The following is a 21,189-nucleotide window of genomic DNA, read 5'->3' as shown; positions in this document are numbered from 1 at the left end:
TACCCTGGCGAGCCCCGTACCAAAGGTTGCCGATCCCTGGGCTAAAACGTGTTTACATCACCAACAAGACGCATTTCGGTGCATTCACTCCCCCTCCCCCCCGCCACGAAATCCAATACACCTGAGCCCGGTTTAATCCAAGCCAACTCTACTCAAATCAAGCCAACCTGGCTAGACCCTGTATCCAGCTGAACCGATCCCAACACAATCCAATCAAGCCCAACTCAAAACAGTGCAGCCTAACTCGGTTAAATGAAATTCAATCCCAAACCCAACTCTGATGATTACAGCCCAAACCAACCGAATCCAAACCCATGGAAACTCAGTTCAACTCAATCCATTTCAACCCCCCGCCTCCCCCCCCCAAAAAAACTGAAAGAAACCCAACCCAGTCGAATTCAGCGCAACACAATCCAAGCAAAAGCACAGACGAACGCCCCAAACACATGGAAATGGAACATTTTATCAGCAAGACTGAAGCCTTTTGAACTATTTTACTGAACAGTAAAATGTTGCACTGTTATGTCCCACGGCCACCCACCTCTCTGCCTAATCTCAGCTGAAAATAGACCCCACTGTTTGTAACAGCCCTAAAAGTTTACAGCTCACGGGTGGGTGCCCGGTTCTCAGTAAAGAACTCTCAGAACGGAAATTCCTTTTCCAGCCGGATCCCGCAAAGCTCAATACTCGGGTATTCAGGGAACCCTTCGATGTCTGTGTGCATTAACCCGACTTTTCCTGGATGAGGTCCATGAGCGCACTCGGGTATAACTTATCCTCCAGGGGGTCTTTTGGAAAGAATTAAACTTGAATATTTAATTGTGATATGTGCAGATATTAAATATACATAATATATTTCTAAAATAATTTCGCTTCAGTGTTTTTGAAATATCCGATATTTCAGAAACATTGAAGCCAAATTCTTTTAGAAAAAAAATCCGTGGGACTCCACACCCATTGTGCACCGGTGAAACAAGAATCCTTGAGAAACTGGTTGTAGGGAAGTGGGGTCCTAGATTTCTCCGTCATATAATTTACTCTTTGTATCACAAATCACTGTGTTTCCTACTTAATGTAAACGCCTGCAAAGAAAGTCGCACTTATCTTCAAATCAAGAGACGTTACAGAAGGTCTGAGAACGCCGTTCACAAGCGGAACCAACCTCTCTTCGTTTCCTGTGGGTTAGGGAGGGATCTCACTTCCACATACGCCCTTAGTAGGCCAGTGGCTGAAGAAACGCGGCGAGTTTAACACGTGCAGGCAGGACGCTGTCTCTTCAGGGCTGAAGGGTTCCGGGTAGAACTGAAACCTGAGCCGCTCTGCTTACACAATGAGCAAATGTTTGATGTTCGGCCTTTTAATTTTCACTCTATATCCAGGTAGTTGGTCGTCCAGTTAAGCTGATTACTCCCAAATTTCTCTCTCATTCTCTTTTTTACACACACACACACACACCCCTCCGCCTTTGCTGTGTGTGTGTGTGTCTCTCTCTCTCCCCATACTCCTCTCTCAGTCTACTAAAGTATAGAAGTGAGCACTCAGAATGCACACAACTGCTATAGTTTCTCTTTCCATTTCTTGTTGCAGGTGCGGTGCTGGGTGACTCGGTCCAGCCCAGGGAACCCCAGATGTCTGGAGCTGAAGGCGGCTCCGTGACCCTCAGCTGTTCTTATGAAACCAGCTACGCTGCCGGTGTCTATCTCTACTGGTACCATCAATACCCGAACCGAGCCCCGCAGTACATCCTGCGGAGGGGAACGAAGGAAGACAGATCTGGCAGTGATACCGCAGATTTCGCCCAGCAGAGGTTTTCTTCCCAGGCTGATGGCAACTCCACTGCTCTGAGCATCACAGCGCTGGAGCTGGCCGACACAGCGGTGTATCTCTGCGCCCTGCAGCGGGCACAGTGACAGAGCCTCACAGCAGAGCTGTACAAAAACCCTCCCCTTCCCTTCACCTTCAGGGGCTCGGCATGGACAAGGGACCAGAGGGAGCGTCCCCGTGACCCAGCATTCGCCCCCAGTGAGGGATGCAGCGCTGGGCCACAGCTCAGACAGGTGCTGTCCTCCCTGTCAACATCTCGGCGATACATTACATATATATCCATAAATACATGTCAATGCATCGATGCCTTCCTGCCTTCCGCACGGCTCTTAAATCCCAGCCCAAATGTCTAAACGCAGCGGGGTCTGTCTCTTGTCAGTGTCTGGGCAGCACCCAGGACAATGGGGTCCTGATGTCAGCTGAGTTTAGACGTACCCACAGTGCTCCTCCTCCTCCTCCTCCTCATGCCCCGCACTCATCGCAGAACTTGGGCGTTTTACACAATTACTTAATGACAAAAGACTCGGAGATCCAGAAAGTCAAAACTATGTGACCATTAAGACATGATACTGACATTTCATTTGTCAAAGTAAACAGACTTAAATCAAACTCCAGTAGGTTTCCAAGCAGTATTGTTCTTAACTGAGTTTCACAGCTAGGCAAAGGATTATCAGTGGAAATATTTTTACCTGGTGTTTGTGTTCGTGTGTGTGTGTTGAAATCCTCATTTATTGACTTTTACTGCTAGAAATCTAATCCCCCCAAGCCTATGTATAGGGCATAAAAAGGATGCTCATCTAGTGGATTCATTTGGCAAAGTTTTATGACCGGTTGCTAGCCTGATGTCTACTCTCCTGCTTTTTCAGTCAGGCTTGGGAGTAGCATACTTACAACCACTAATGCTAGCCACTAAGCAGGTGTTAAATGGCGAAGTCTAGGGAGAAGATCTTTTTTTTTTTCTTAAGAAGCAGCGAAACATTTTCCCCAACCTCCTGTAACTATGGAATGGCTTGTAGGAATAATCTTTGAAATAATCTCTTCTGGAGATAAGTAACACAGAGATACACAGATTTTTAAATTTGACGCCTTGGATAACAAGGGCTAGAGAATTTCTCCCAATGACTCCCGCACCAGACCCATAACTTATGATGGACCTAGAGAAGCGTGAGAAATTCCATGTGAAATTAATGCTTTCCCCCACCCCAGAGAAATATCTGAATGGTTTCTGGAGGATAGGTCCATCCATGGCTATGAGACAAGATGTTCAAGGATGCAACCCCATGCTCTTGGTGCTCCTAAATGTCTGACTGTCAGATTCTAGGACTGGAGGACAGGGGACGGATCACTTGATGATCACCCTGTTCTGTTCATTCCCTGTGAAGAACCTGGCATTGGCCACAGGATACGGGGCTTAATGGGCCATTGGCCATACCAGATCATTCTTAAGTTTTCTTGCTCGTTTTTCAAATTTGCTTGCATGATTTATTATGTCCACTAGGGAGCATTCCTGACGTTCTGGTAATTATATTTTACAGTGTATTTTATTTATTTAAGGTGAAATTGAATCAGGCAAGTCCCTGGACAACATTTCTTTCGCAACTCTAAAGTCATAAAGAGGGGGAAGTCACAGAGAGGGCACTTTTACAGCAGACACATTCTCTTAATGCACAAATCAGGAGAAAAAAACCCTAATAACTCCATAAAGAGCCTAGTAAAAAGGAGGAGAATTTGAAGCTGCAAAATGGTCTTCTTCCTTGCTCTACAGACCTGCCTTCTACTTGTGAGGTCAGGTGAGCTAAATGTTCATTTTTATTGAATTTATTGCGTTTCTTAAGCAGTCCTGCTATAACAGGCTCGGTTTTTCAAAGAAGCCTAGGGAATTAGGAACCCAGTTTCCTAACTACCTTTTGAAAATACCACATCATTATTTAAAAAGAAACTAGATTTTCTGAACCACAAAACCGTAAAGTTTTATGGGAACAACTTTCCTTTTCTGATACTTTATTTTAATGGAAACCAGTTTCTACATAAGATCATCAGAAACTTTTGTGTAAAACTATGAAGGAATACATATAGTTACTTTATTGCCTTTTTTTCTTTGTTTCCATCTCCTGAAGAAATGCAAATCTCTGAGGGGCAACACGCAACATTGCAGTGTAATTTCACCGCCGCTTTCACCAGACCAAATCCGCTCTGGTCCAATCAGTGTCCGAACCGACCACCCCAGAATGTATTGGCAGCGTATCAATCTCCTGCTGAGAAGAACACGGTCACCGCTGGAACATTTTCATCAGTTTTGTTCCACGCTAATAAGGCGGTTCCCTTGAAGACTGAGGCGGTGCCCCTGCCAGGAACAGCCGTGTATCACCGTGCTGTGAGGTACGCAGTGGGGCAGAGCTGCATCTCCGGCGGTACAGGAAGTGATCGAGGTGCTCACACACACCCAGGGTGGCAGAGGCTGTTTTTCTGTCTGACTCTTTTTTTATGACCCGTCTCTGCCAAGTTCAGTTCCTTCTGCTCTTCCCATGTCTGGGAGGATCTTTCCGTTTCTACCCCTGTGCAGTGTTATAGCCCCCATCCTGTGCAAACCAAGCCCGACGCGTTATTATCTCCGTTATATTACTGTGAGTTAATAAATACATGAATTTACAAACTTTCCATGAAAATATTTGTTGTCAATAAAACAAATCACTCCATAAAACTTGAAAAATGGTAACGGGATCTCCTGCAGCTAGAAAATAAACTGGGCGAGGTTCTGATCTCTGTTCCATCACCGCAACTCTGGTCTAACTAATCGGGGCAGCGGGTTCTTCATTGTGAAGCGTCAGCTCCACTAAAATCAACATCCATCCACTCAGGTCTCTCTGTCCGTCAGTCTTTCTGTTCGCCTATCTTCTTACACAAGGTAGTCTCTCTGATTCCGTGGTGAGGCAAAGTCCATTTCATGTTTAAACATATTAACTACTGCATAGAGACAGTCACAGCAACAAACAAACCTTTTTGAAAGTTGCAGCGGGCGGAAGAGCCACCAAACAGAGATGGTTTCCCATAGACATCAGTAGCAAACACCACTCCCCTCCCCTAGATTCCTCTGGCTTTGGGCATTGGGGTCAGATCCGCCCCCCTCGACTTTTCAGGGCGGCAGGTTGGTCGGTTTATAACATTCAGCCAACAATCCCCTGGCTTCGCTGTTGTGTTTTCAACGCCTCTTTGTGACTCTAAGAGCAAAGTCCGCTAAACAAAGACCATGCGTTTTGTTCTAAACCTTTTTATATTCACTCTGTGTCCAGGTAATTGAGCTGTTAGCTTTATTCATGCAGCCTGGCTCGCTGCTAATTAAACCCTCTCTCTCTCCTCCCAAACCCAGAGCCAATTCACCAGCTGTCTCCGTTTCTCTGCAGCACTTTCTCCATTTCAGTCTATCCGCTGTTTTATAGATGTCCCTCACTCTCTGCCTGCTTGCAGTCCCCTTTTCCCCTTCCACGCTCCCGCTCTCGGTTCCGCACTCCGCTTGTCTGGAACTGGTACATCGTATTTATTTATTTATTGTCGCAGGTGCTGCGCTGGCTGATTCGGTCCAATCCAAGGAACCCCAAGTGTCTGGAGTAGAAGGAGGCTCGGTGACATTCAGCTGTTCCTACAATACCACCGATTTTTCGGGCGTCTATCTCTACTGGTACCGACAGTCTCCTAACCGAGCCCCGCAGCACATTCTGCGGAGAGGAACCAAGGTGTACGCTGCTTATAGCGAAAATGCGGATTTCGCCCAGGAGAGGTTTTCTTCCCAGGCTGCTGAGAACTCCACAGTTCTGAACATCACAGCCCTGGAGCTGGCGGACACAGCGGTGTATCTCTGCGCCTTGCAGCGGGCACAGTGACAGAGCCACGGAGCAGAGCTGTACAAAAACCCTCCCTTCCTTCCCATTCACCGGCCCTGCACTGGGGAGAGACCAGAGACAGGCGTCCCCAAAGCCCCGCAGTCTCCCCCCAGTCACAGGTACAGATACAGCTCTGCTCTAGGTGACAGGCAGTTACAGACAGCGGCTGTCCCAGCCCCACATCTTACTCGCTCGCAAGAAAGCTTCGGGCTGAAGAATATGCTTAAATTCTGTTTCACCCATAGAGACCTGGACAAATGACTAGGGGCGAGATTTTAAAGGTATTTAGGTGCTTGAACATGCAGAGGGGCACCTAGGGACGGGTTTTAAAAAGGAATTTAAGTGCCTACTGGGATTTTCAAAGGTAACTCGGTGCCTAACACCCATTGAAATCAATGAGATTGAGACACCTACTAGATGCCTAAATATCTTTAAGATCTGCCCCCAGCGCAGTGGCTCGCCACTTCCCAGACTACTTCACTCCTTTCAGGAGTCTGATTTCCCTTGCACATCCCAAGTTTTCACTTCACTTAAAACTACTCACTTAAAAAAAACAGATTTAAAAATACCAGAATGGAACACCCAGACTATTGCTGAAAAATTGCTTTCTTTCCCATTTTATCTGCATGACGTTTTAATTTGTACTGAATCGGCTAGTTCTTTTGATGTAGCCTGTTGTAAAACAAGGCAAATGTCTAGATGAGTTGATGTACCCCGTGGAAGGTCTCTGTGCACCTCTGGTTGAGAACCACTGCCCTTGTGGGATTTTTGAAAGCACCTAGTGCAAATTTTTAATCACGTTAAGAAGCACACTTGCTATATACTCGACTTTAGGCATCCAAACACCACTAAAACATTCTCCTTGGTGGGAATTTCAAGAGGGATTCACCAGTTTATGTGCCTAACTCCCCCTGGCTTTCTTTTGGCATGCCTAAGTGCTATAGTGAGGTGTAAAAATACCATATAATTAGCCATCACAAACACTTAAAAAATCCCTTCTGTCCCAACATTGAGGAAATTACCTAAGCATAAGAACGATCACACTGGGTCAGACCAAAGGTTCATTTAGCTCAGTAGCCTGTCTTCCGTGTGATCTGTGACCAGTTCCAGGTGCCCCAGAGGGAATGAACAGAACAGGGAATCATCAAGTGATCCATTCCCCGTCACCCATTCCCAGCTTCTGGCAAACAGAGGCCAGGGACACCATCCCTGCCCAGCCTGGCTAATAGCCATTGATGGACCTATCCTCCATGAAGTTATTTAGTTCTTTTTTGAACCTTGTTATGGTTTTGGCCTTCACAACATCCTCTGGCAAGGAGTTCCACAGGTTGACTGTGTGTTGTGTGAAGAAATACTTCGTTTTATTTATTTTAAACCTGCTGCCTATTAATTTCATTTGATGACCCTTAGTTCTTGTGTTATGAGAAGTAGTAAACAGCAATTTCTTATCTACTTTCTCTACACCAGTCATGATTTTATAGATCTCTATCATATCTTCCCTTAGCCATCTTTTTTCCAAGCTGAAAGGGCCCAAGCTTATTAATTTCTCCTCATAGGGAAGCTGTTTCATACCCCTAATAATTTTTGTTGCTGTTTTCTGAACCATTTCCAATTCCATTGTATCTTTTTTTCCGATGGGGCGACCACACCTGCAAACAGTATTCAAGATGTGGGCGTACCATGGATTTATATAGAGGCAATATGATATTTTCTGTCCTATTGTCTATTTCTTTCTTAATGATTCCCAGCATTCTGTTCATTTTTTGGCTGCCGGTGCACGTTTTGCAGATGTTTTCAGACAAGTATCCACAATGACTCCAAGATCTCTTTAGACCCCATCATTTTAAATGTATAGTTGGGATTATGCTTTCCAAATGCTTTGCATTTATCAACATTAAATTTCATCTGCCAAAGCAGGTGTTTATGTCGTAGGGAGTGACTAATGGTGCTTTCCTGCATGAAGGTCACTGATCATTAATTACACAGCAGGCACTTATGTAATGATGATTAAAATTAGTTGCCAAAAACATAGCAGCAATAATTCATTGGTACGTTTTTGGGCAGTGATGATCCTTTTATAATTCTGTGTTTGCACAGGGCCTAACACAATAGATTCCTGGTCTAAGACTAGGTCTTCTAAGGGCACCTGGAATACACTTAGTGTACAGCACCTAACATAATGGGGTCCTGGTCCGGGACAGGGGCTGTTGTGTCAATAATCACTTATAATCATGAGTTTAAGCAGTCAAGTTCTATGTGGAGAAGAATAGTGCGAAGATAATTGATAGCTTCTTTATAAACAAACCTTTTCCCCAAAGCCCATAATTCAGGGCTGGCTGGTAGGAATAATCTGTTTAAAGCAGAAAAGGGTCTCTCTGCTTGAGCTAAGCACCATATCTACAAACAGATTTTAAGGGCAGAAGAAGGGAGCACTGTGCCCATGTAGTCTGATCTCCTGGATGACGCAGGGGAGAGAATATCACCCAACGATTCCTACTTGCAGCCCAGATTTTGTGGTTGAACTGGAGCAGCATGAGACATTCCATTTAAGAATAAGACTTTTTAGTCGCAGAAAGATCTCTGAAATGTCTTTCTTACCGGCTTTTGATATTTTCTTGCATGGTTTCTTACAGCCACTAGTGGGCGCCCCTGACTTACACATAGTGACGTTTCGCATGACAATAGATATTTCGTTCTATAATAATATCGGAGACAAACTGATTGACAGAAGATTCCTTGTGATTGTGACTTCAGCATCATAAGACGGGCGGGGAAGATAGGAGGTAGCCTCAGAAAGAGCAGATCTAACATTTAAAGCCGGAATTAACATTTAAACAAATTAAAGGAAGAATTATTTTATAATTAACTAAAGACTCCTTTAAAAATATAAATTTATGCTGCAAAATGCTTTACTATTTGGCTTTACTGCTCCACCTTCTTCTTGTTTACTCAGGTGAGAAATGTTTACTTTGACTGAATTTAGTATTTACGTTACTTGAAAGCTGCAGAATTCCTGTTATTGCAGGGTAGGGTTTCAAAAGACCCTAGGAGAGTTGGGCACCTAGCTTCCTGATGGGCACACAATACTTATTAACAGCACAGAATATTTTAACTAGTATGACAAACTTTCACCCAGTTTTTCTGAAAGAAGGCTTTGTCCTCTCTTAGAAAACAAATCTTGGTTTAACAACGGAAACCAGTTTGTATATAAACTAGTACTCAAGTTATAGACATATAGTAGAAAGGAAAAGGAAAAATAAAATTACTTAATGACCTTTTATTCCCTTTACAGGTTTTCTTCAAGGTGATTCTGTGTTTCAGTCTCCTCTGGAGGTGACAGTCTCAGAGGGACACGATGTATTATTACACTGTAATTTCACCACCATTTCTAACACCCCGAATCTTTTCTGGTACCGCCAATATCCGAACCAACCACCCCAGAATATACTGGCAGCCTATAAATCTCCTGCTGAGAAGAACACGTTCACCTCTGGAACGTTCTCAATCGTTTTGATCGACGATAATAAGATGGTTCCCTTGAAGATCGAGGCTGTGGCCTTTCGAGACAGAGACGTGTATCACTGTGCTCTGAGACCCACACTGGGGCAGAGCTGCATCTCCGGCAGTACAAGAAGTGATCACAGAATCATAGAATCTCAGGGTTGGAAGGGACCTCAGGAGGTCATCTAGTCCAACCCCCTGCTCAAAGCAGGACCAAACCCAACTAAATCATCCCAGCCAGGGCTTTGTCAAGCCTGACCTTAAAAACCTCTAAGGAAGGAGATTCCACCACCTCCCTAGGTAACCCATTCCAGTTCTTCACCACCCTACTAGTGAAAAAGTTTTTCCTAATATCCAACCTAAACCTCCCCCTCTGCAACTTGAGACCATTGCTCCTTGTTATGTCGTCTTCTACCACTGAGAACAGTCTAGATCCATCCTCTTTGGAAACCCCTTTCAGGTAGTTGAAAGCAGCTATCAAATCCCCCCTCATTCTTCTCTTCTGCAGACTAAACAATCCCAGTTCCCTCAGCCTCTCCTCTTAAGTCATGTGCTCCAGACCCCTAATCATATTTGTTGCCCTCCGCTGGTCTCTCTGCAATTTATCCACATACTTCTTGTAGTGTGGGGCCCAAAACTGGACACAGTACTCCAAATGAGGCCTCAACAGTGCTGAATAGAGGAGAATGATCACATCCCTCGATCTGCTGGAAATGCCCATACTTATACAACCCAAAATGCCATTAGCCTTCTTGGCAACAAGGGCACACTGTTGACTCATATTCAGCTTTTCGTCCACTGTAACCCCTAGGTCTTTTTCTGCAGAACTGCTGCCCAGCCATTCGGTCCCTAGTCTGTAGCAGTGCATGGGATTCTTCCATCCTAAGTGCAGGACTCTGCACTTGTCCTTGTTGAACCTCATCATATTTCTTTTGGCCCAATCCTCTAATTTGTCTAGGTCCCTCTGTATCCTATCCCTACCCTCCAGCGTATCAACCACTCCTCCCAGTTTAGTGTCATCTGCAAACTTGCTAAGAGTGCAGTCCACACCATCCTCCAGATCGTTAATGAAGATATTGAACAAAACCGGCCCCAGCACCGACCCTTGGGGCACTCCACTTGATACCGGCTGCCAACTAGACATGGAACCATTGATCACTACCCGTTGAGCCCGACCATCTAGCCAGTTTTCTATCCACCTTACCGTCCATTCATCCAACCCAGACTTCTTTAACTTGCTGGCAAGAATACTGTGGGAGACTGTATCAAAAGCTTTGCTAAAGTCCAGAAATAGCACATCCACTGCTTTCCCCTCATCCACAGAGATGTTTATCTCCTCATAGAAGGCAATTAGGTTAGTCAGGCATGACTTGCCCTTGGTGAATCCATGCTGACTGTTCCTGATCACTTTCCCCTCCTTTAAGTGGTTCAGAATTGATTCCTTGAGGACCTGTTCCATGATTTTTCCAGGGACTGGGGTGAGACTGACTGGCCTGTAGTTCCCTGGATCTTCCTTCTTCCCTTCCACATTGATGTTGTCAGAAGCTGTTTTTCTACTCGACACTTTGTTAATGATACTTCTCCTCCAAGTTGTGACCCGAGGGAGGGGCACACTGAGATTGCTCAACGAGGCAAACTGCAAAGAATGGGGAGGATGATCCCCCCAACTGGACATCATTAATAATTCTTAGAGCCACCAAACCAGCAGCAAAGCAGTTTCTACAATACCTACAAAGCCAAAACCACAGTTCCCTTAATACAGTCCTGTCTTGGGCTCCCACTCACCCAGCCAAGTCAAATATGATGAGGATTGATTGCTGAAAGCCTCCTTCATCATGTAAATCCCAAATCAGGATTGGACACATTACCCGTCAGGTCAATGAATATTTCACATCCTACCCAAATACACCTTACTGCCAATTCTTCTTGACCGAAGTAAAATGTATTTTAAAAAGAAAAGAGTATTGGTTCAAAAGATCATTATACATACAGACATGAATAAAAATCTTAGATCAGTTTCATAGTAGAGTTGGTGACCTTTAGAGCTGCAAAGAGTGCTTTCTGGATTGGCTCCATAGGTTATAATCCACTATCCAAGTCAGGGTGATCCAGATTGGAGCTGGACACCTTAGTCTTGCCACTGGTAAAGTTTAGGTAGATATGAGATGACGAGATTAGGGCCCAAGAGGTCATTTGATAGTTCTCTGGCAGCCTTTTGACGGCAAGTATTCCTTGCCTGAAGAAGCACAGTGGCTTTGACATAAAACTTCCTATTTCCTATGTGTGCAGGGGTATCTCGTTGCATTAATCAGCATAAAGTAATTATCCCTTAAGCATAGACTCATAGACTTTAACGACAGAAGGGACCATTATGATCATCTAGTCTGACCGGACAACACAGGGCACAGAATCTCACCCACCCACTCCTGTAACAAACCGCTAACCTATGTCTGAGATATTGAAGTCCTCAAATCATGGTTTAAGGACCTCAGGGTGCAGAGAATCCTCCGGCAGTTTATAGACAGTTTACTACAAACTTCAAAGAGAAATATAGACAGCGATATTATCACAGCCAAGTTCTACCGACATGATAGTATCCCCCTTTCCTCTCTGAATCAATAGAATATTGACAGGAACCATTTGGTCAAATTGTTAACCACTAACAAGATACAGGTAAACACAGACTACCACAATCACTATCTTCTTCCAATTCTCTAATACAAAAGTGGGCAAACTCTGGCCTGCGGTCCACATCTGGCCTGTGAGACCATCCTGCTGCCCCCGTGCTCCTGGCCCGAGATGCTCGCCCCCGGCCTCTCCCCTGCCGTTCCCCGTCCCCCGCAGCCTCAGCTCCTCTCGCCGCCGGCACAATGCTCTGGGCAGCGGGGCTGTGAGCTCCTGGGTAGTGCAGCTGAAGAGCCCGGCCTGACCCGGTCTCTGTGCTGGGTGGTGGCAGCATGGCCCAGCTCCAGCCGGGCAGTGCGGCTGTAGCGCCGCCAGCCACCGGTGCTCCAGGCAGCATGGTAAAGGGGCAGGGAGCAGGAGAGTTGGATAGATGGCAGGGGACTTGGGGGGTGGTCGGGGGCGGGGGTGTGGATGGTGGTTGGGGGGGAAACAGGGGGTTGAATGGGGGCAGGGGTCCTGGGGGGCAGTCAGGGTACAGGGAGCGGGGGGTTGGATAGAGGGCAGGGGAGTTGGGGGGTGATCGGGGCGGGGGTGTGAATGGGGGCAAGGGTCAGGGGAAGTCAGGAAGGAGGGGAGCGTTGGATAGGACAGCAGGGGGCAGTCAAGGGCAGGGGTTTGGGGGCAGTCAGTGGACAGGGAGAAGGGGTGGTTGGATGAGGCAGGAGTCCCAGGGGGACATCAGGAATGAGAGGAGGGGTTGGATGGGGTGTCAGGGGTCGGGGGCTTTCAAGGGACAGGGAGCAGGGGTGGGTGGATGTGGCAGGGGTCTTGGGGGGTCCGTAAGGGAACTGGGGGATTGGATGGGGCAGGAGTATGGGGGGGCAGATAGGAGGTGGAGGCAGGGCCATGACCCCCTCCCCTAACCGGACCTCCATACAATTTACAAAACCTGATGTGGCCCTCAGGCCAAAAAGTTTGCCTGCCCCTGCTCTAACAGAACAGGTTTATATTTCAAAGCTCTAGCCTATGTAAGGAAGTTTTGTGAGTTATTTATGGCCTTAATTGCCATTTACATGCTTTTCTAATATGTCTTTAAAGGCTGAATTTGGGTTCTGTAGCGTACTAGTTGCTTAACTCTTTCTAGCCCAGCAACACGCAAGTTACGTTCCTTCTGATCTTCCCATGTCTGGGAGGATCTTTCCGTTTCTGTCCTTGTGTAGTTATGAGACCCACCATCCTGTGCAAACCAAGCCCGATGCATTATCACAATTATATTCATGTGAACTCATATATGCAAGAATTTACAAAGTTTCAATGAAAATTTGTGTTGTCAGTAAAACAAATCACCCTCCCACCCTTGGAAAATAGTAGCACGATTTCCTGCAGCTGGAAAAATTAACAAGAGACACGGCGCGAGGTTCTGATCTCTGTCCCATCACTGCAAGTCTGGTGTATCTCTATCGGGACAGGGTCTTAGCTGATGTAAAGCACTTCACCTCCCCCGAAATCAACATCCACCCACCCAGCTTGCTCTTTCCGTCCTCCAGCTTTTCTGTTCGTTCAGCGTCTTATACAGCTATGTGATGTCTATTGAATAGAGAGAGTCACAGCTGGAACAAACCAACCTTTTTGATGAAAGAGCCAGCAGGGACATTTTCACATAGAAATCATTAGCAAACACCACTCCCCTCCCCTAGTTTCCTCTCGCTTTAGGCATTGGGGTCAGATCCGCCCCTCTGGACTTTTCAGGGAGGCACGTGGGTCGGTTTATTACATTCAGCCAACAATCCCCTGGCTTTCCTGTTGTGTTTTCACCGCCTCTTTGTGACTCTAAGAGCAAAGTCCGCTAAACAAAGGCCATGCGTTTTGTTCTAAACCTTTTTATGCTCACTCTATGTCCAGGTAATTGAGCTGTTAGCTTTGTTCATGGAGCCTGGGTCACTGCTAATTAAACCCGCTCTCTCCCCTCCCAAAACCAGAACCAATCCACCAGCTGTCTCCGTTTCGTTGCAGCGCTCCCTCCCCGTCAGTCTACCTATCTACATACCTAGCTTTATTCCTCCCCTTCCACAGTCTCTTTCTCTCTCTGGGTTGAGCACTCAGCTTGTGTGGAACTGATCGCATACTGTGTGCGTTTATTTCTTGTCGCAGGTGCTGCGCTGGGTGACTCGGTCCAGTCCGAGGAACCCCAAGTGTCTGGAGTAGAAGGAGGCTCGGTGACATTCAGCTGTTCCTACAATACCACCGATTCTAGGGGCGTCTCTCTCTACTGGTACCGACAGTCTCCTACCCGAGCCCCGCAGCACATTCTGCGGAGAGGGACGAAGTTGTACACGTCTGACAGCGAAAATGCTGGTTTCGCCCAGGAGAGGTTTTCTTCCCAGGCTGCTAACAGCTCCACCGTTCTGAACATCACAGCCCTGGAGCTGGCGGACACAGCGGTGTATCTCTGCGCCCTGCAGCGGGCACAGTGACAGAGCCACGGAGCAGAGCTGTACAAAAACCCTCCCTTCCTTCCCATTCACCTGCCCTGCACTGGAGAGAGACCAGAGACAGGCGTCCCCGAAGCCCCGCAGTCTCCCCCTAGTCACCCAGACAGCTTAGAGGTCTTTAGGGCACTGATCCTTTTTAAATTCTGTGTTTGTACAGCGCCTGGCGTAATGGAGTCTTGCCCTAAGACCAAGGCTCCTAGAATGCGCTTAATGGATAGTGCCTAGTATAATGAGGTCCTGGTCCGGGACAGGGGCTGTTGTGTCAATATTCAGTCATGATCATGAGCTCAGAGCAGGCAAGTTCTATGTGGAGAAGAATAGTGAGAAGATGGTTGATAGCCTCTTTACAAACAAACCTTTTCCCGTCAATCAGCACTGGCTGGTAGGAATCATCTCAGTTTAAAGCCTGAGCTAAGCGCCATATCGATAAACATGCAGATTTTAAGGGCAGAAGGGAGCACTGTAACCATGTAGTCTGATCTCCGTCATAACACCGGGAAGAGAATATCACCCAACGACTCCTACTTGCAGCCCATACTTTGTGGTTGAACTGGAGCAGCATGAGACATTCCATTTAACAATAGGACTTTTTTGGTCTCAGAAAGGTCTCTGAAATGTCTTTCTTGCTGGCTTTTGATATTTTCTTGCATGGTTTCTTACGGCCACTAGTGGGCGCCCCTGACTTACACATAGTGACGTTTCACATTACATTAGATATTTTGTTCTATAACAATATCTGAGTCAAACTGACAGAAGTTCCCTTGTGACTTCAGCATCATAGGACAGGCATGGAAGAGAGGAGGTGGGCTCAGAAAGAGCAGATCTAACATTTAAAACCGGAACTAACATTTAAACAAATTAAAGGAAGAATTATTTTATAATTAACCAAAGGCTCCTAAAACAAAGAAGATAAATTTATGCTGCAAATTGCTTTACTACTTGGCTGTCTCTAGTGACCTGCCTTACTGGTGTAGGTCTTCTTCAGGTATAGTGAGGAGTTTTGGAATATCATACAACATCCCAAATACACTGCTGTGTTCCTTGAGCTGCATGAAACATTATTCAACTGACTGTATTGCACAATCTAGCACCTGGTTAAATAATTCAACTTTGAATTGTTGTTTGGGGTCTTTTATGGGATTATCCCATGCCTCGTAATCAAAATGACTTCTTCGGTGACTCTTGTATTCTTGAATGGGTGGGAAAATAGCTTCAGTGTGAAGTTCCTCTGCCCACTTATATTCATTCTTCAAAACATTTTGAAATCCCTCCTCTGACCGGTAAGACTGTAGGTATGACTTTGCTTTGTCCAGTTGTTCCATTGCTCCAGATATATCAAGGTCAACACCTTGGAGCCTTTTGCTTACAACATTTATTGCAAACAGTATGTCATGCCACAACACTAAGCCGCACAGAAATTTGAAGTTATGTATGTTTCTGGTGATTCCATTTCCCTCTACCATTGTTCTCCCACGAACAGTTCCTGTCATAGCATTATCCTCCATAATGGCAACTATGGCATCATCTATATTCCCAATTTGGTGTTCAATAGGCTTTATCACCTCCACTCGACTTTCCCATCGTGTGGAACTCAGTGGTTTCAGTGTTAGAGAGAATGTTCCCAGATGTTGCTTCAAAACTTGCCATCGATGAGTTGATACAGAGAAAAATACATAGATGCTTTGAATTACATTAAAAAATTCAGCAGCCTCACTAGAAGCTGATGCTGCATCACTGACCACCAAGTTCAATGAATAAGAACTGCATGGGACAAAAAAAAGCTCGAGGGTTTAACTCTCAGATCCGTGTCTGCACTCCTCTGTTCTTTTCTCTCATGTTGGGACCATTATCATAGCCCTGACCTCTCACGTCAGCTATCGCAATTCCCGTATCTTCCAGATTTTTAAGACGCACATTTGTCATACCACCTCCTGTAGTATCATCAATAAATTCTAGAAAATGCTGTCTGACAGTCACCATTGCAGAGACATTTTCACTAGGTTCTGTTGTTGTTGTTGTTACAAAACACACCATTAAAGTCATTTGTTCTGTATGGCTGATGTCAGGTGTGCAGTGCAGAATAACAGAGTAATATTTTGCTGACTTCAAATCTACCACAATCTTTTGTTTGACTTTTGTTGCCAGTAACTGTATGATCTCATTTTGAATTGTTTTTCCAAGGTAGTGGTGTGTGTACATTTCTTGGGTGGTGATGCTTCTTAGATGCTCCTGGAATACAGCATCAAACTCAGTGATGAGGCAATTTCCATCAGCTTCTAACACATCCCAGTAGGCACCATCCCCTGGTGTACTGGTTCAAGCTGGATGCAGTACAGACCACCACCTGACCCGGTAGGGCCGTTCTTATGTTCTTAAAAGCTGTGAGGCCAGAAGCTGGAGAGGGGTGCCTGGAACATGGATGGGGAATATAGGTGTAGTTGCCCAGAACTGTGACCAGTGGACCATCCTTCCTCTCTTAGAAGTCTAGCCTAGGACCCACTGAAGATTTTTCAGCCAGAAAGTTTTAAAAGATGACTGTAAACCATGGCTAGAAGAATGCTTTAAGAAGGGCTCCATTATCAATTTCATCCAAGCCCCTTAACTCTGAAATGACTTTCATGAAACATCTATAGGCTGCATGCACTGCTTCTCTGGGAAGACGCCATCCATGAGACACGCCACCAGAAAATAAGCGATTTCTCCCCATGAGTGGGCTAAGAATGTTTTTCCTGCTCCCCCTCCGCTTTTCTACTAGAGGGCGCTCCACGGCAACACATCCCATAGTATTTTCTTGGTTTATTCAGTTACTTTAGTCCCAGGAGGTGACAGGAAGGCCACACACAGGTCACAGAAAAAGCAGGTTCCATATTTATAATACCAACTGTTACATGAGAAGCAGCAGGCAGAAATCCTTTGTAAGTAATTGGTGAAGTTACAAAATGCCCTGCTTGGTTCTACGTCTCCATCTTATTCTCCTGCTGTCAGGTGAGAGCCATTTTCATTGTGAAGCAGATGTATAAATACTTCAGAACCTCAACTTTTGTGATATTTGGCAAGTAAAATGCAATCTCTAAAAAAACCCCAGAAAATATATGGGGATTTTATGTAATTATTTTGGCAAAGCTGGAATTGTATTAAAAATCACGTTTTTGCTCATCAGATGTGCCTTGAATGACAGATAAATATTACAGAAAAAAGGATGCAAAAAGTGTTTCAAGACCTTTCCCCCCTTTTCAGGAATTGCTGGAAGTTTTTCTGTGTCCCAGTCACCTCCAGAGCTGAGAATCTCCGCTGGACACAATGCAACACTGCAATGTAACATCTCCACGGTAGACAGAAACCCCTACCTGTTTTGGTACCGTCAGTATCCGAGCCAACCTCCCCAGCATGTATTGACTGTTTTCAGGTCTGATGAGGAGAACAAGTTTGCTCTTGGGAAATTCTCAGCAGTTTTGTATTTGGAGGATGATGATCATTTTATTAATAAGATGCGTCTGACCTTGGAAATTGAAGAGGTGTCTCTCCAGGACTCCTCCGTGAACTACTGTGTTATCAGACCCACTGTGGAGTAGGGTAATATCTGTATCTGTACAAAAAAGGTAAAGTTTTCTCAGGGCTACATAGTATGGAAGGCACTGTGTTTTTCTGCTTGACAACTTCTTTGTCCAAGTTTGGTTCCATTCAGGCTTCAGACCCCGGCTGGATCATATATATTTCCACTGTAAATTTTTACTCTTTTTGCTTAAATTAAGATACTTTTGCAATTTGAATGACTGAAGCCCTTTAAAGCTATAAGGGAGTGTGCAATGGTATTTTCACTTTCAAACATATTTCTTCCCGCGATCACTTCATGTGTTGCTCATTGCTCAGATTCTTGGACCCAGTCCAGGAAAACACGGAGGCACCTGCTTTAGTCTTGCAGAAATAAATGGGCTACACACACTGCTAAAAAATAAACATGTTTAAGGGCTTCACTAGGATAGGATTTTAGTTTAAAACGCTTAAGATATAAATGATTATTACATATTTTCAGTCTCTATCCCTGTATAATATGATATCACCAAGCGCCTCTTAACCAAGCATGACTACTTCTTATCTCAGTGATAGTTACGAGAGTAGTTACATGTCGAAGTTTGCAATGTTTTAATACCATATTTGCTGCCTTTGCAAAAAAATTCATTGAGAAATTGGTTACCAAATTTTCTGAATTTGGAAACATCTGCTAAAAAACACGGGGTCAGATCCTGGTCTCTTTTACAGCAATGGAAGCCTGAGAGAACTCCAGCGCTCCAGATCCTCATCTAGTGAAAGGCATCGCAGTTCTAGCAGAGCCAAAGTCTGTCTGTCTGTGAGCAGGATGTGGACAGGCAGCCCAGGGGTTAGAGCCGGAGTGAGCATCCAGAAGACAGAGCCAAGGCGCAAAGACAAAGTGAGGCATGGGGCTGAGGGCCAGGGCAGGATTACCTGCAAGTGAGGCCAGGCGGAGTCCAAGGCAGGAGCAGGGCTGGAACAAACCAGCCAGAAGCCAAAGTAGCAGCCCTGGCAAATGATTTGGGCAACTCCTGAACTGTTGCTGCTGCTGGGTTTAAGAGCTGGTCTGCTGACTCTTCCAGCCAATCAGGCTGTGTAGTCTATGAGGCAGCCCACTGCAGGCCAGCTGTGCTCCATAGGATTCCCAGATACTGGGTTTGCTGCAAGTCCTAATTCTTGGGCAGGCGTTTCTTTTTCTTTCTTTCTTTCTTTCTTTCTTTCTTTCTTTCTTTCTTTCTTTCTTTCTTTCTTTCTTTCTTTCTTTCTTTCTTTCTCAGTTACCTATTAACGAGAAAACAAAGCGCTGACTAAAAGCACCTGAGGTCACAAGAGAACTCTGTCTCTTTCCTATACCCTGACAATTGTAACAAATAAATAAATCAGGACTTTTTCTAGAAGTAGGATGTGGGGGGAAATCCCCAGATGAATTAGGAGAAGGAAGTAAGCATGATGCTACAGTCAGCCACAAACCCACCTCCCTCTGCTTCCTGGGAAGCCGTGTGTTCACATCCGCCCCAGAGAGAAGTAAGGCAGAATCTGGGTCAGGTTTTAACATTCGAGGCGCTTTCTGCAGGGCGTGGCGGTTCGAACACCTCTCAGTGGAACTACTGGGGGCCACTTATCTCAAACAATGAACAAGTGTTTGCTTCTGAGCCTCTTCCTAGGGACTCGGTGTCCAGGTAATTGTTGTTTTAGCTTTGTTCGGGCAACTTGTCTCACTGCCTATGAATCTGTCTCATACCAAGTTGCATCCTTAATTATCTTTCTACCAGGTGTCTCTTTCTTTCCCTCACCTCGCCTTTCTCTGTCTAACGATCTCTATTACTCTGCTCTGTCTCTCAAAATACTCTCTCTCTCTCGCTCCCCATACACCCTCTCTATCTGTCTGTCTATCCCCATACACCCCCTCTATCTGTCAATACATCCCCTCCATCTAGCCCTCCCCTCATCTAGCTGGTGTATTTTGCTTTGTTGCAGGTGCTGTGTCTGGCAATTCAGTCCAATCCATTGAACCCGACATGTCTGTCACAGAAGGAAACGCTGTGACACTCAGCTGCTCCTACAGCACCAGCTATAGCGGTGTCTCTCTACAGTGGTACCGCCAGAGCCCCAACCAAGCCCCGCAGTACATTCTCCAGAGAGGAGCGAAGGGAAGCACCATCAGTGACCACGCAGATTTTGCCCTGACGAGATTCACTTCTGAGACTAACGCCACGGCTACAGTTCTGATCATCAAAGACCTGGAGCTGGCAGACAGAGCTGTGTATTATTGTGCCTTGAATGAAACACAGTGAGAGAGACCCCGGAGACAGCTGCACGAAAACCTCCCACATCCCTCACGTGCATTCTTCCCCGTCTGTCTTGGGTGTTGAGTTTGAAAAACCTTTGAGGCAGGAGCTGGCTCTCACTGGGTGTCTGTGCAGCTCCCTGCCTGATGGGGACAGCCCAGATCTCAGTTTTATCCTCCTGTGCCATCACCATGACCATCAATTTCCAGTTGTGTGCTAGGAAATACTTGGTCTCAGCATTTTAATCTGATTTCGGGGTTTGAACACCAGTTTCCCATTAAAAATGAACATGGGATGATATAATAGATTGACAGATTTAAAAAAAAAACAGAAGGCACCTATCTGATCGACTCTGACTCCTGCGTAGCACAGGTCAGAGAGCGTCATCTCACAATTCCTGCTGTCAGGAAAACACTTTCAAAATGCTTTTTGAAAATGGAACAGAATCCCAAGCGCTGCCCCGGGAGCGCTTTGATGTGTGAGTGTGGTCGCGCGCCAGCGCTGGGAGCAAACTTGCTGCGCGCGAGGGTCGGAGTGCTGATTTTTCACGTCTACACTTGCAAAGTTACAGAGCTGCCCAGAGTGCACTGCTCCCAATGTTGCTGCAAGTGTGGCCACTGGTTGGGATGGCAGCTGACAGTGTGAACACACAACAGGGCTTTCCCTATAGCGCTCTCTGAGGGGAGCTGTTACTCTCGGTGCTTTACATTTGCAAATGTAGACTGAGGGCACATCTACACTGGCAAAGCTACTGCACCAACAGTTACAGCGCCGCTGCTCAGAGAGCACCGAAGGAAAACCGCTGTTGTGTGTTCGCACTGACAGCTGCGTGTGCAATAGTGTCTTCACACTTGTAGCACTTGCGCCGCTGTTCGGAGAGGTGCACTCTGGGCAGCTATCCCGCAGGGCCGGCTCCAGGCACCAGCTGAGCAACTTCCTGCTTGGGGCGGCAGATTCTACCGCGGCTTCCGCCTAAACCTAGGGCGGCAAGGCCGCTTTTCTTTGCCGCTTCTCCGGCGGCCCTGTAGGGGGCAGTGGCGGTGCGGAGGA

General features: G+C 45.9%; 3 gene segments (V, D, J or C); all 3 read left to right on the top strand.

Moving 5' to 3' along the window:
• Nucleotides 1–1,308: 1,308 nt before the first annotated feature.
• LOC123347959 lies at nt 1,309–1,940 on the top strand. The segment is given in 2 exon segments: nt 1,309–1,379; nt 1,588–1,940. Coding segments are annotated over 2 exon segments (372 nt in total).
• A 1,625-nt stretch (nt 1,941–3,565) lies between these two features.
• On the top strand, nt 3,566–5,702 carry LOC123347741. The segment is given in 2 exon segments: nt 3,566–3,614; nt 5,380–5,702. Coding segments are annotated over 2 exon segments (372 nt in total).
• Nucleotides 5,703–9,230: 3,528 nt separating this feature from the next.
• Nucleotides 9,231–14,302, top strand: LOC123347740. The segment is given in 2 exon segments: nt 9,231–9,327; nt 13,980–14,302. Coding segments are annotated over 2 exon segments (420 nt in total).
• The last annotated feature ends 6,887 nt before the right edge of the window (nt 14,303–21,189 follow it).

Source organism: Mauremys mutica, chromosome 13 (genome assembly GCF_020497125.1).
Source record: "Mauremys mutica isolate MM-2020 ecotype Southern chromosome 13, ASM2049712v1, whole genome shotgun sequence".
NCBI classification, from domain to species: Eukaryota; Metazoa; Chordata; order Testudines; family Geoemydidae; genus Mauremys; species Mauremys mutica.
Note: the sequence above shows the minus strand (reverse complement) of the source record. Positions and strands in the feature narration are given on the sequence as shown.